At 40.3% G+C, this 14,646-nt stretch overlaps 1 protein-coding gene across 8 annotated transcripts in view; it reads right to left on the reverse strand.

Annotated features, from left to right (window-relative positions):
* clcn3 (chloride channel 3) overlaps positions 1 to 14,646 on the reverse strand; it is a 37,106-nt gene that overhangs the window by 20,651 nt on the left and 1,809 nt on the right. For 4 of the 8 annotated variants that reach the window (XM_031304459.2, XM_031304462.2, XM_031304455.2 and 1 more), the window contains exon 2: positions 9,489 to 9,670. The exons of 1 other annotated variant lie outside the window; for it this stretch is intronic. In XM_031304459.2, the coding sequence (XP_031160319.1) occupies positions 9,489 to 9,651 (163 nt within the window). In that variant the 5' untranslated portion in view covers positions 9,652 to 9,670. Of the gene's footprint in view, positions 1 to 3,670; positions 4,024 to 5,587; positions 5,943 to 9,488; positions 9,671 to 14,646 lie in introns of those variants that run through there. 3 more of the 8 variants (XM_031304461.2, XM_031304456.2, XM_031304463.2) reach the window with 3 other exon arrangements.

Below are 14,646 nucleotides of genomic sequence, written 5' to 3' on the forward strand. Positions count from 1 at the left end.
AGGAAAAGAAAATCGTAATACTCAATACTATCGAATCGCAATACTTCTAGAATCGCAATAAATGAAAACAAATCAAATCGGCACACATGTAGCGTGAAAGAATCAAATCGGGACAAAAGCATATCATCCCAGCCCTAGTAATTTCATATATTACTTACCTAATAACTATTTACTCAAGATTGAGGTACTTGTACTTTACTTGAGTATTTTCTTTTCATGCCACTTTCTACTTCTGCTCTACTACATTTCAGAGGGAAATGTGGTACCGTTTACTTCACTACAATTCCACTTAACTAGCTTTTCAGCGCTCTCAACTGCATTGATTGTGAGATGCAATCATCAGATACCCCTTGTTATCCTCACTGTTATGTATGCGCACAAAAAAATATACAATTTCCCATCAGCCAAACCACTTTTGCAGCAACAAATATTACATGCAACAGTTCCACCAAGGGATGACCACCAGGCTAGCTAGCGGGTCTCCACATCGCCACAAACGTCTGAGTAAATTTTCATGCAGGCATTACTTTGAGAAATCAACCATACATTCAAAGTCTAATGAGTTGATTTATTGTGTAAAACTATTATTGATAATTGAGGTGTATAACGAAAATGACAGTTCTGAGTCTGTTTCATATCCTCCGCCATCCAAGCTTGGTAGATTCAAAATGCATGCTGGGATACAATTTCAGTTTCACAATTACTTCCGGTGAAACATTTAAAGAGACCAACTCCCATCTTCAACCTTTTTTGAAAGCTGTGTACCTACCTACACACATAATGAACAGATGAAGAAGACCTAATGAGCATGATGATGCACCTTGTCCATCAGGCTGCTGGGAGGGTCTCAAACAACCAAATGTCTAAAACAACTGGGTCAAGAGACCAGAACAGGGTATAAAACTACACTGGATGCAGTGACTTTTGTTGACAGAGAAGTGCTGACATAATAAAACCTGCTTTGAAGGGACTGAACTACCTGTTCCAGTATAAGTCAAGACAAAAAGAGAGCCAACATGTTTTGCTGAATAATCACAAGGATTTATATGGACTGACAATACTGCAGTGTATATTGATTTCTTAAAAGACCTCCCCTACCACCTTTAATGAGCTGGTGATGGTAATAACTGCCGTTTTCTTGGTGCATGCTCATATAACAAGCTCCATAATGGACAATAAAGATTTGATTTAATGTACCGTATTTATGTATTCAAAAAAGCACTACCCAGTTCATACTGAGCATCTACAATTGAGAATGTTTATAATGCCAAATTACATTATAGTTAACATGATCAAATCTCAAACTGACATTAAGTTACCTAATTTTGGCCAACTGACTTTGAGAAAACGTTAGGGCAGGCCATTAATTGAAGACAAAAAATGCTAAATATCTGAAAATATCACCAACAATATTTGTCAATGGGATTTCTGCCCCTCAAGGGCCACTCTAGGTCAGGAGAATGGTGGGACAAAAAAAAAAAAAATTAAGTTAGATTTCTGCAAAGTCTGCTGCCAGGCAAAAAATGTTCGATGAAGAAAAATAGTGGTGTCGGTTATGAAGACAACAACAAAGATAAGACTGCGGCTCTTCACTGCAGTAACTGTTGCAAAAATTCCATCTCGCAAGTAGGAACAGAATCGATGTGGCTTATTAAGAAGGGAACATTTTCAACTTCCAGTAAGAAAACGAAGGATTTGACTGATGCAATAAATCAGACCTCCTGCTGATGCTGCACCACTGACCCCCCATCAGAGTGTGGAGCCAAGTGAGGGTGACGCCACGGAAAACAGAAACCAAAAGGTACTGTATATACGAACACATCGCCAGCATCATGTTCCAGCGGTTCAGCAGGCACGCAGACAAAAGACACACACATACAAATAAGGCTTCAGTTTCTTTCCCTTGTGCATTAGTAAAGTGACGTGGCAATTCTGTTCAGCCTGCAGCAGGGATAACAGCCGCGTCAGTGCGCATTCAGGCTTGCTGACTGTCAATAATCACCACTTCCCTGAATGAATTTGATGTGGCTTCCCTGTGTTACTATGATCAATGAGGTGGGAAATGGCCAGCAGACAACTGCTTGTTCAGAGGTTTCTGTGTATAATGGGTGGAGAAATTTAAGGTTTCCAGTCTAACAACCGACCCTTCATTCCCCTGTATTAGGTCTACTCTACTACTGTTGAGTAAATCAGATCAGAGAGGTTTAGAGGCAGCCTGCTAGGACACTACGGATCAGCCCAGTTGGAGTAGGGTTAGTCTGCTCAGCCATCATGTGATCAGCATCATAAACTGACCCCGACAACCTCCTTAGCCTGAGAAGCCAGCCTGATGACCAGACTGGTGGAATCCCTGGAGTCGCACAAAAGGCAGACAAATAAATAGATCAAAGTCCAAAAAGGCCCTTTTTTGTGTGTTTACATATTACGTGTTGGTTTCGCATAGTTGAGACAAGGACACAGTGTTTAAGGTAGATGACCTTAAGAGGCCAAATTGCTATATTTTGTTTTGCAAATATAGTACAAACACTATATGTCCAGTTTCACAGGTTAGTAAAGCAGGGAATTAGAAGAAAATGTATCTGGATTACAACTACTGTAATCATGCAATGCAAAACCACCAGAAGATCCATGTGTAAAGCTGCTTCTACATGGAGGGCTGACTAAATGGTAAGAGAGAGGTGGATTTATGGTCAGATGTGGTTATCTAGAGACTGAAGAATTCAAGTAAGGAGAGGATCACAAGCTGGACTAAAAACTACAAAAATGTGCATCTGCAAGGAGAGAGGAAATACAAGTTGGGATGTACTTTGCACAAAGTGGATGTAGGCAGTCCTAAACTCAGTAGGGGCCTTTTGTATCTGCTCGCTCACCGTAAAATCTAACAAGGCCTGGAGGAATCAACGCACACACATGCAACTAAAAGGAAAACTCCCTAAACACCGGATAGGAAAGACAAACAAGGATAGAGTGTTAAGAACTCAAATTTGTCAGAGAAAAACAAGCGGTCACAATTTGACTGTATGCCTTCACCCTGAGGACCCCGTTACGTGTGATGTGATGTAAGGCGACATCCTGAATTTGGCCAACAGGTGTCCTCACACTGCAGGAACATTGTTAAAAGCTTCAACGACACACAGCCTACATCTACATGCATCCAGTTCACATATTTAGTAGCCAAAGCCTGACTGTGCCTCTCTCTGTGGAGGAATTAAAATGGATGCCCATGATGCTGCCTTTAGTCGCTGCTGCTCAACAAGCCAAGCACAAGCCTTCGCACTAACTCAACTCCCTCTTTAGCTCATTATCTTTGGCTGACGTGCGCACACACACACACACACACACACACACACACACACACACACACACACACACACACACACACACTGCTGGTTGATCATCAACAGAGAAGTGAATTGTGAAATAGGCTGAGCAGACAGATGTTAAGCTCCCACAGAACATGCATTCAATAGCAATTCACTTGCGCTCCAATTTTCATCCCTCACCAACAACAGATGAAGGCAGCGTTTGCCTAACCTGCACAATGCCATATGGCTAGCTACATGCACTCACTGTACAAGAAGGACAGCGGCCTCTGCCATCACAGCATCATGAGAAAAGATGGGAACCGGAGGGGAAGGGGGAGAAAAAAATAAGAGGGGACGTGGTGTACCTCTTTTAGGGATCTCCTGCAGGGGGATGGTATCCCCTCCGCCGTCGTAGGGCAAATAGGGGTCGGGCGCCCCGTCCTCCTCCTCCATGTTTACAGTTGAGACGAGGCTAGGCTAAGCTAGGCTTCACTACGCACTGCTCGCTGCGTGTGTCAGTCGCTGCTGCCATGTTTACCAGAGGAAGACAAGCGGGGCTGTGTGTGAATGTGTCCTCTCTCCCTCCCCCGCCCTTTTCTTTCTCCCTCCACTGCAGCAGCTGACTAGCTGATGATGTCACCACTCACACACACACACACTCAAAGGGAAAGACGACTAGCACACCAAGCCGGTCAACCCTGTCTGCTTGGTTGCTAAGGGAGATCTGTGAGCCTTGCCTGTATGGGAGAGACCATTGGGCCAGTCACAGGGGTGTGTGTGTGTGTGTGTGTGTGTGTGTGTGTGTGTGTGTGTGTGTGTGTGTGTGTGTGTGTGTGTGTGTGTGAGAAAGAGACAGGGTGAGCTCTAAAATGGAATATTCCATTCTGAGCAAGTGGAGGGGGGTTAAAGTAAGTAACTGATTAATAGAAGTTCTAATAGTATGAGTGGAACAGGCTTTCTGTCAGGTGAATAATGATCATTTTGATCAGCTTTTTTTTCCATGCAAAGATTTTACTGGCTCCAGCCCCAAAAATTTGAATATTTCCTGCTTTCTTTGTCTCATATGATGGTAAACTGAATATGTTTGAGTTTCAAACTGTCAGTCATGTGAGACCCTATGGTCAGACCACAAAAAGACAAGAGGTAATTTTTCACAATTGTCTTGTAGAGTAAATGTGTGATTGACAACATATTCTTCAGATTAATCAATATTGGAAATATTTTTTAGTTGAAGCTAGGGATGCATTGATCCGATCGCTGTATGGGAATTGGAGCAGATACTTTACTTGTAAGTACATTGGTGTGTTTCTGTTATGTTATTTTCAAAAAGTCACTCAGTGGTTAAAGTCAACTCAGTTTTCAGTGGCACAGCAATCCCTGGCCTCATGTTACCTTACATAAAAAGGATCCCAATGAGCTCCAGCCAGTAATGCTAACATATTCTTCAAAATTGGGAGGAAAAGAGAGCATTTGTAGTATCAGACTGATGAATGGTATCTGCAGAAACTCTGAGTTAAGGTGTTGGAATTGGTATTGCAAGAGAAAAAGTTAGATCGGTCCATCTCTGGTTACAGCCCAAACTGATAAAAGAGAAAACTTTCCACAGCAGTATTTTGCCAATTCAACTCAAAATCACTTAGCCTATTCATAAATGAAATGAAAGAAAGCTTTCTGATTGCACAAACAAGGTCAAGCCTCAATAACTATTTGCCCATTGGAGTTATTTGCCAATCTGCATTGTTATTTTGGTTATTTTTCAATAAATTCCACTGCCACGGCTGCCTTTCCTCCAGCATACAAAGAGAAAATGAAATACTGTTTTGGGGATTGTAAGAGAGACTGCAGCAAGAAAAAACAAGCAAAAAGTGACACCAATGTCAGATACACAGCAGTTGCTCAATTTTCCTCTCTCGTGTTCTCTCTACAGGGAGGATATGAAACGTGAGATATTATCTGGACTTCTCACAGCATCTGTGCCATAATGCAAGACAGACTGCACTGACTCTAATGTAGAGAAACTCTCTCTAGCCCCTTTAAACCAATCTGAATGGAGGTGGATTTAATGCTTATAATCCAAAAGCGATCACAGTTACTGTTTCAAGACAGAAGGTGTTTTGTAAACTTGGTGTGAATATGTGGTATTGTATGAAACAATGCAACTTAAGTCAGGCTCTTCCACATAACTTGCAGTTCCCAGGCCTAAACAATGGGACCCTGACATTTCACACGCTGCAACTATGTTTTCACTCTAAAATATAAAGTCTGTGATAGCCAAGACCTACCTTTCAGGAGGGCTCCTGCTGCTAGGCAATGACAACGGTGATGTCAGCCATAGTTTGCTACTTCTCTGCTCAACAAGTCCCAGTCAGGACATTAAACCAGCAAAACAACAACAACATGAAGTTTGAAACAAAGAAATCTCAAGTCTCAGTAATCCAGTGAGTTAAAATTTAACAGAATAAATCCTTTTCAGTTCAAATTTCCCCAAAGCATTGCTCTGTTGATCTCCTTTACTTTTTCCAAGCAAACAAAAAGTTTCATCAAAATTCTCCATGGGACCACAGAGTGAGCCAGCCCCTTTGCTCACACTGCAGTCATAGCCCAGAGGAGGGCTTTACAAGCTTCCCTATGAACCCACCCCTCACTTCTACCTAAAAATAGCACAGAGAGACAGAGACAGGCAACACACCAGCTTCAAGGAAGAACAGCCATCCAGAGATTTCCTGAAACTCTAGCTCACACCGACACCTTGCAGCCAAACGGGTTCATGGGAATGTCAGTACAAATATGGGTGTCACACAAAAATCAAGAAAACTGACAAGAGCAGGAGGTGGAGCCTAGGCAAATACAGTAGTACATTACAATGTGGTCCAAAATATAAAAAAAGTAAGACTGAACAGGCTAAATAGTAGTTATAAATGATTGTTAGACCTTTTTTACATCCTGGTTAATACAACAGTGGTTATCAGAGTTCTTCAATATTCGTAGGAAACGTATCAATTATGCGTTGTTGCAACATTTCAAAGAAGCTCGCTCTTCATTTGTAGCAGCAGTGACAGCATACATGGTGGCAGGTTAGGGTTACCCCATGCTTTCACCTTCCATAGTTAACTGCCCAGAGGTCCAGTTTCGGAGAAAAAGAAAGAGGGGCTAATCACCAGGCAGAGACTGGAGACACTGACATGAAAGCCAATCCCTCTTACATAAACATACAGTAGATAAACACAACCTCTACTAACTCTGGGATTAAAATCCAGTATTGGTCTGGCTATAATATGTAAGCTAATAAGCTAACATGCTCAATATTACGTTATGTTCTTTTAACGACATGTTCACAATCTAACATTAGCATGTAAACATGTTAAAATGCTAAATGTGATGCTTAACCTAGCATAAAATAGTTGTTAATATGCGTGATAACATGCTAACTGTATGGCTGTAAATATGAACTGTGCTTTGAGCTAAATGCTAATGTTGGAATACCAATGTTGGTATTGAGCTTTAAAACACAACTGAGCATAAATACAGCAAACAAAGATGGATATATCTTCAATATTGCCTTTGCTGCAGCACTACCTCCATTTATCTTGTTCCATACAATCGCACTTCTGTCTGCATCCTGCTGTACTGCACATGGTCGTCCATACAGTTAAGTCATCTGTGTGTCTCCTACTGAACAGCCTGGTCACCCACAGTCTCCTTTTTAATAATGAATAGACTGAGTCTAAACTCTAGAGTCGTTATATCACTGCTACTACACTTCAATAAAAACCCACAACTAAAGCCAGTAGACAATTCACTTTGAGATATCTATCACTGTTGCTGGTTGTAGTGTGGCTACAATGCAGACAGTAAATTCCTACAGTAAATACAAGCTAATGGTAGTCAAAAAGCATGTTTAGATGTTCAGATATCTTGCCATTAAAAGTGTAAAAACAGAAGCCTTTCAATCAACCTGCTATTAAATGTTTTACGATTCACAACTTTCTCCATTAGTGCACACTGTAACCTTAGAAATGCTCTCATTGTTTTATGTGCCTTTCTTTTGAGAACCTTCCCACAGAATTGTGAGCTTTTATGTTGGCAACACTGATCACAAGAATGAGCAAATCTTTCAGCTTCTGAGCATGAGATGTTCACTTTAACAGAAATATTACAGGTTTTGTGCCAACCATACCCGCATGACTTATAATGCCTGATAAAGAGAGCTGTAACAGAGCAAGTCTTTCCATACCCTCATCAGTGCAAAACAGGAAAAGCTGTGTTCAGAATTAAACTGAAAAAAGTTGCACCACAGAAAAGGGAGATGGCAGATAATAGCAGAATAAGCAGCAGGGAAAAGGTCTGTTCTCTACAAGCAACTAGTCCAGTTTACTTGCACCACAACTTTCCATGGAAGTGCGTTTTTATTTTTCATTGTGTCTTCAAGCTGACACAAATAAAGGCAGTTAATCCTAATTATCTAAATTAAATAGACAGAAAGAGTTTATACACAACATGAACACACTAGTTTGTTAACTTCAGTCTCCCCCCCAGCTGACACCTTAGACACAACCCCCTCAGCATGCTGTTTGACCAGCTGCAATTCAAAACTAAAGAGAGAAATCACCAGATTTACTCAGACAAGGAACAACAAACAGGACGCAGCAGATCGGATGTCGATGGGTCACAAGATATACCAGTCAGAGTGCCACTGAGCCTCTGAATGAATGAGAAACAGGTGTGTGCACTGGAATGACAGGTAGGATTATAATTATGTAGCATGGCAGCCAAATGCATGGCAGAGATCATTCGTAGCAGTCTAACTATGAATGATGATCTAAACTTATGATCTAATTCAGCAGAAAAGACAATGGTACAACACACTCTTTAACAAGTGCATAATAAATACTGTATCTTTTTTTATAAGCTAAAGTCACTGTGTCTCACTTGTAAACACTCCAGCTAAGCTGTTCTATATTTTGCCAGGTGATGACGCATTTATGAATAAAAAACAACAAAAAACAGAGCCTCTGCCATGTGTATGTATTATTACTAACACCCACCTATCTTTCATTGCTTGCTACCTGACACAAAAGACCAATCCACGTAAGCCACAAGACAAGGCGGAGTAGGAACAACGAGCAAGGCCAAAGCACACATAAAAGTGGTGGTGAGACCACAAAACTGCAGGAAACAGGAAGTAATATTGTTGAAAATGTGACCAGGTCAAGATGGTGGATGGAAACAGGAGAACACAAATAGGCAAAATCATGAAACCATGCAAAATAAAGTTTAGTATAAGAACAGTCATTGTTAAGTTTGTAGTTCTGGGCAGAACGACAATTATGACTGGATGTGCAAGACAACCAAACAAATGATTGTTGGTGGAAAAACACAACTTAAAATAATAACAAAAAAAAAAAAAAAAAATGGTTAATAAAAAGAATAACATTAATGACCGACCAAAGAAATTGTGCAATTTTTAAATCAATTTGATAATTAATTCACTCTGATTGGCTATCACCTCAACTTTTTATCATTTGTTATCACGGGACTTGAGGGTCTCACTATTTGCTGAATGAAGACCATGAGATACGGTCAAAACCTCTCAAGGCTAATTACGTTTACTTCTGTGCTCAGATAATTTGGTTATCAGCAGGCTACAAAGAAGTGACTTTGGCTGTCTATATCCATATTTATTTCCCATTTGAATATCGATTAATAGTTTTATAACCATTTGTGAGGCTGCTTCAGACAAAACAGGAGCAGGACAATGATGCTGGGTGGATGCTGGGCAGCAGGTGTCTGTAGAGTGTGACAGGACGGCATGTAGAGCAGCTGATGGGTGTGGATGGAGATGAGGAGGGGGCCAATGGCAGAGCGACTGCGCCATAGAACAGCAACACACACGAGCAAACACACACTTGATGCGTATTGACATCAGCAGTGGAGTGACTCATAACCAGAGCAGCAACGTGTCTGCTTAGTCAGGAGATAAACTGGATTTTGTACTTGAAGACGCAGCAACAGAAAGAATGGGGCACAGTGGGAAGCTCACTGAGAATTCAAGTAAAGGTCCTATCTGATTGGAGGGTGAGGGTCAGTGTTCGTCAAGCCTGGGTCACAGGGGGGAGGCTCAAAACGTCCAGAACCAATCAAACAGCTTGGGGGAAGTATTTGGAGGTATCCCGTTCTCCCTACCTGGGGAGGTAGCGTCCCCATCCAGCAGGTTGTCGTCCTCTGTGGTGTGGAAGTCCATGATAACACCGGCTCCATCCAGCAGCTCCTCGTCGCTGCTGGCGCTGGCGATGCTGTTGTAGCTGTTCCTGCAGTAGCCTCTGTGGTACAGCTGCTCCGACTCCATTTAGCAACACGCCGGTGCCCTGGATGATAAGGGAGGAAGGGAAGGAGGGGAGTGGTGGAGATATACACACCATGTTGTGAGGATGCTAGATTATAGAGTCTACAGACTGAAGTGGGTCACAGATGAGTAGGGTGGGTTGTTTACGTGCATACTGACTCACAGAAAAACAGCAAAGACAGACAGGCCCACAGTGAGGCTGTGATGGAGAGATTATAGTCACACACTCATTCATGGTCCAGCAACAAATCTACTTTATTATTTGAGCGGTAAGAGAAACACAACCAGTTCCCAGAGCTTGTTCTCAGACAAACAACAAAAACCTGAACTGAAAGACAATAATCTGGTCACACATTCTTTCATTGTATCCATCACATTTCTGTCCAGTTATATTTGGAGAATGAGGCAACTGGGGCCTTCACTGGGAAACAAAAAGAGCAAACATACATGAGAAGTGCCCACAAAGTCCTTTAATTATTCTAAAGAATTACAAAGATACACAGAGTTTGACCCATCTTTCAGAAATTATCACCAGATCAAAATATAGCCTACTCTATATTTTAGTCAATATTGTTTAGATCACTGACTTAAATGTCCGCAAGCCTCTCACAGACCCTGCCCATATTATATATTTTAAAAAGTCCTTAATTTCACTTCTACTGTCTGTGTTGTGTTTCAATTGACATTTCCAGTGTTAGCAATCCACGTACATTTCCCATTATGTTTAAGTGATCTTGGCAACAACAAAAAAAGGTGATTACTGGTAAGAAAACCAATAGAAATAAAACATTTTCAAGGTGCAGATAACCTTGAGAGATAAGAGAAATATTGTGATGGAATGATGGAAATGGAAGATTAAGTGAAACAAAAAGGGAATGAGGTGTGGAAGGAATGACAGGGAAGGGATACAGAACATCCATTTAGAGTATAGATGAATGCGGACTGTCAGAGATGGCCAGCCATGCTAATGAAGAGGTAGAATGACTGAGAACCAATATTTGGACCCCTTTACCAGAGATACAAGGTGAAGAAGAAAAATACATTCGACCTGTGATTGTAGATTTAAACCATCAATAAATCTAGTGTACTGGGGAGTCTAGCAGCTATCATAAAAATCAATATCTCAGCTATGAAACTCTTTTCTTTTGCAACATTTAAGAATAATTTCCTAATCATTTTCAAGGCTTTTCATTAAAAGAACTACGTAATCTGTTACTAAAATATTTAAATGTGTGAATCTTAATTAAAAATGTCCAATTACTGTAGCGTAACCTAAAAATGGTATAATGTAAAATATGTCTACAGGAAAGCACACAATTCAACATATATGGAGAATAAAGATTCCGATGACAAATAAATGTTTTACTTGGGTATGAATTGAGATTATCTCTAGTAAACCCTTATTTTCTCTATAGATAGTACCAAATTACATAGTTCTATTAATAAACTTCCTAGGAAATTATTAGGAAATCATGGACCCATAAAATGAAGTATTACCTAGGCCTACATATTGAAGAAACCTTGGATTCAGATGCATAATGCAAATAGGAATGAGGTTCCCGGCTTTTTATTTATTTATTTTTTGACTTTATTTTTTTCTTAATTTGCTTGGTTCCTTTAAGATATTTGGCAGTGATGTTATAATGTTCTGTTTGCTGCAAGTGGACCAAAGAGAGCAGAGTGGCGTCACCTTTGCTTAAACCATGCCCCCACGTGGAAGCGGGGGGAACTACACAAGAATCTGAAACCACAAACTGTGACAGACGTGACCTAAATGATCCCCACCAGGCCGAGCACAATGACTCCTGAAAATTAGAATATAACCCGAAGATATTTATAGGAATATCAGCCACAAGGCATGATGAGTCCCAAAGTAATAAAAAAAGAGAGAAGAAGAGAGTTCAGGAGAAAGATGGTGCTGCAGCCTGATTGAACTTCACTAATACTTTATGGTTTGACTGGCGACAACATATTTCTCTATATCTGTGAAAAAAGGCTAAATAGATTTCTATGCTCCCTTTTCATTGACCTGAATAGATTTGACTTTCTATGTGATCTGGACTGTTCTCGCATGTGCTGTGTGCTGACATTCAGAAAAGGCCACAATGAAAAGGAAATGAAGAAAAAGAAAAGTTGGAGTCAGCTCGATAGATTTAGGAAGTAGGTTTCCCTAAAAAATGTGAAAAGTGCTTTTGTAACAAAACAATCATTTTATCCAGTGCATACAGAAAGTGAATGCCAAGGAAAGAGAATGTTTTTAAACTGCCGCAAGCATATTTATGGCCATTCTGTACTGCACTTGGCTAATATATTGCCACAGACAATTTTTTTGGTCAGGCTGTACTTCACATTTATTTCATATTAAAAAATGGCTTTCAACAGCGCCAACCCTTTCCTTTTAGATGTGGGGTGTTGCAGTGAAAGTCACTCTCCTCTAACAAATAAATCCAGACACTTTGTTATGATAGTAAATTACTACATCACGGCACAAGCTATGATGAACAAAACCCTGCCGCAAACGCCAACAGTGAACCTGAAGACCACTAATACACTCTGGCACAAACTCTATAATGTGAGGCACACAGGGAAGAGAAACTTTCCCTGTGGCAACAATCGCACTGATTCACCATGAGACAGGACTTCCCTTTGCGCTATATCAAATCAAGTTGGCCAGGAAATTCAATTACGCTTGTTTGCAGAGTCAATCTCAAGGCAGAGATCCTCTAGGTGAGCTCATGTGATGTTGACCTCTAGTTACACTGCAGAACAGTCATGATTTGAGAAGAAAACCTTGTGCCAGTCTGAAATCTAAAATACTACTTAAATCACACTTTCAATACTTCTACTATTTTGTTTGGACTTAAACTAACCTTTTGTGGCTTAGTTTGAACACACAGGAGTGCTGATTAATGCAGGCATTGCTAACCAGGGCAAATTAGAGTGAGAGTACAAAATGCATGTTAAAAGTGTGCAATTATCTTTTCAGACAGACAGTTTTGATATTAAATAAACTGTGCTGCTGAGTCTCTTACGATGGTCTGGTTCAATTAGACTTGTCATCTTTTGTCCTATTTCTCTCTGCTGGTGACATTTGATAGCTATAATTATGACAATCTGCAGTATACTTGTTCATGTTTCCATTCATTCTTTGCAGCAGTAATCAAAACCGTTATTATGCCAGGGAGACTAGGGTGTGTTGATAATTGAGGAGCTACTATCCTACGAGTCAGATTTCATTTTGGTGTTTGAGGATGAGGATTGGCTAGAGGGAAGAGTGTGTGCGCGCTGTGTCGTGTCGTCAGTCGATAACGGCAGCATAATCAACAGCGAGGGAACAAAACGTTACAGGGTCTGCTGATGTTACACAACTAGTTGAGCAGCGAGGGCCGTTATCTTTCTCCGGCTGGTCACTGTGGAGGTGTTGCCCAGGCGACTGTTGGGATGTGACTCAGCATTTTGCCCTCCCTCTAACCGACAAGCTCCCACATCCTCCATAGACAGGACCAACAAAGTTGACACGTGTTCTTCAAAGGGCAGCGGGCGATCGATATATGGATCGCTTTGTAGCAAAACATCCAGCGTACAGCAGCTCCAACACAACAGGGAGCATTCACTCCTCACAATTAACAGCATATCAACAATATGCGGCACTGACTAACTGCTGGAGTTGTGCAGTCATGTGATGATCTCAGTTTGAGAAAATAATACTCAGGAAAACATGTATCTTGACTTCAAAATTAATGTCAGATGCTATAAGCGGTAATTACAGCTTTAAATGGATTTAACTTATAATAAATTAATAATAAGAATAATATATAGTATTACTATATATATATATATATATATATATATATATATATATATATATTACTTAATCTATTTATCTTTTCATTAAACCATTTAGTTTACATCATGTAAACCTGCACATCATGTAAATTACACATCATGTTACTGTCTCAAGGAGAGATCCTGCTGTAAAAAAAAAACAACAGGCCCAACTGAAGACAGCGGAAGTTCCTACTTTTACAAAATGAATGCTGATCATTAAATCACAGGATTTGTCACGACAAGTTCATTAAGGTATCTAATTATATGATGTAATTGTGTGCTACTAATCGTATAGGAAGAGCAGGCCTCACTTAAAAACAGAAATCTTGTTATGGAGATGTAAAGTCTAGGCTAATGTTTTGAAGTGAAAGTCATGACAAGTGATTTAGCAAGATTCTTTGCGGATATGTGTAATCTGACCTTCTACTTCCTATGAACACCATAGTAAGAAAAACAACAGGGGATCTTACAGACAGGAGGGAGATAAAAACTTAAATGAGATGTCTCGACTGTCTGACTGTGAATGAAACTCTATGGTCATGCTTAACGAAATGACTGCAAAACATTCCAGACAGACGTAACACAATCAGGAGCGCTGATTAAACCAACAGCCGTGGCAAATCAAATAAGGAGCGGGGCAGTGCCTTTGGTTTGACCTGTCTGTAACCACAGGGTGGAAAGAGTCTTGATTCTGCTGTGAGAGGACAGACGGCTAATCATAAATCATGAATATACAATTGTACAATATATACAAATACCTGAAAACAGTGATGGAATGAAAAGGTGTTGGGTTAATGTTTAACATTAACATTAACTTTTAGTGTCAAGGACATCTTGTCGACATGTAAGGTCTTTGTTAGTAAATGGGGCTGTGTGAATCATCAGGGTTACAACTACTCGCACTGACAACAAGGCTTCCCTATTTTCATTTCAATATGCATTTTTCCCACAAATATTAAGTTCAGAGTAAAAAAATCATATTTAATATTTTATGAAATTTGAGTGACATGTAGAGACACTTGCAGTAGTTTAAATTTACACACAGCAAAAAAAATACATAGGCCTAAAATACAGCATCCCAGCTCACCCTACACATGCAGTCCCCTCGCCTCAATATGTCTGACATGATGTCTGCTAGTGCTAAAATGGTTTGGCAATTGACAAATTATT

This window comes from Sander lucioperca, chromosome 17 (assembly GCF_008315115.2).
Source record: "Sander lucioperca isolate FBNREF2018 chromosome 17, SLUC_FBN_1.2, whole genome shotgun sequence".
Classification (NCBI taxonomy): Eukaryota; Metazoa; Chordata; class Actinopteri; order Perciformes; family Percidae; genus Sander; species Sander lucioperca.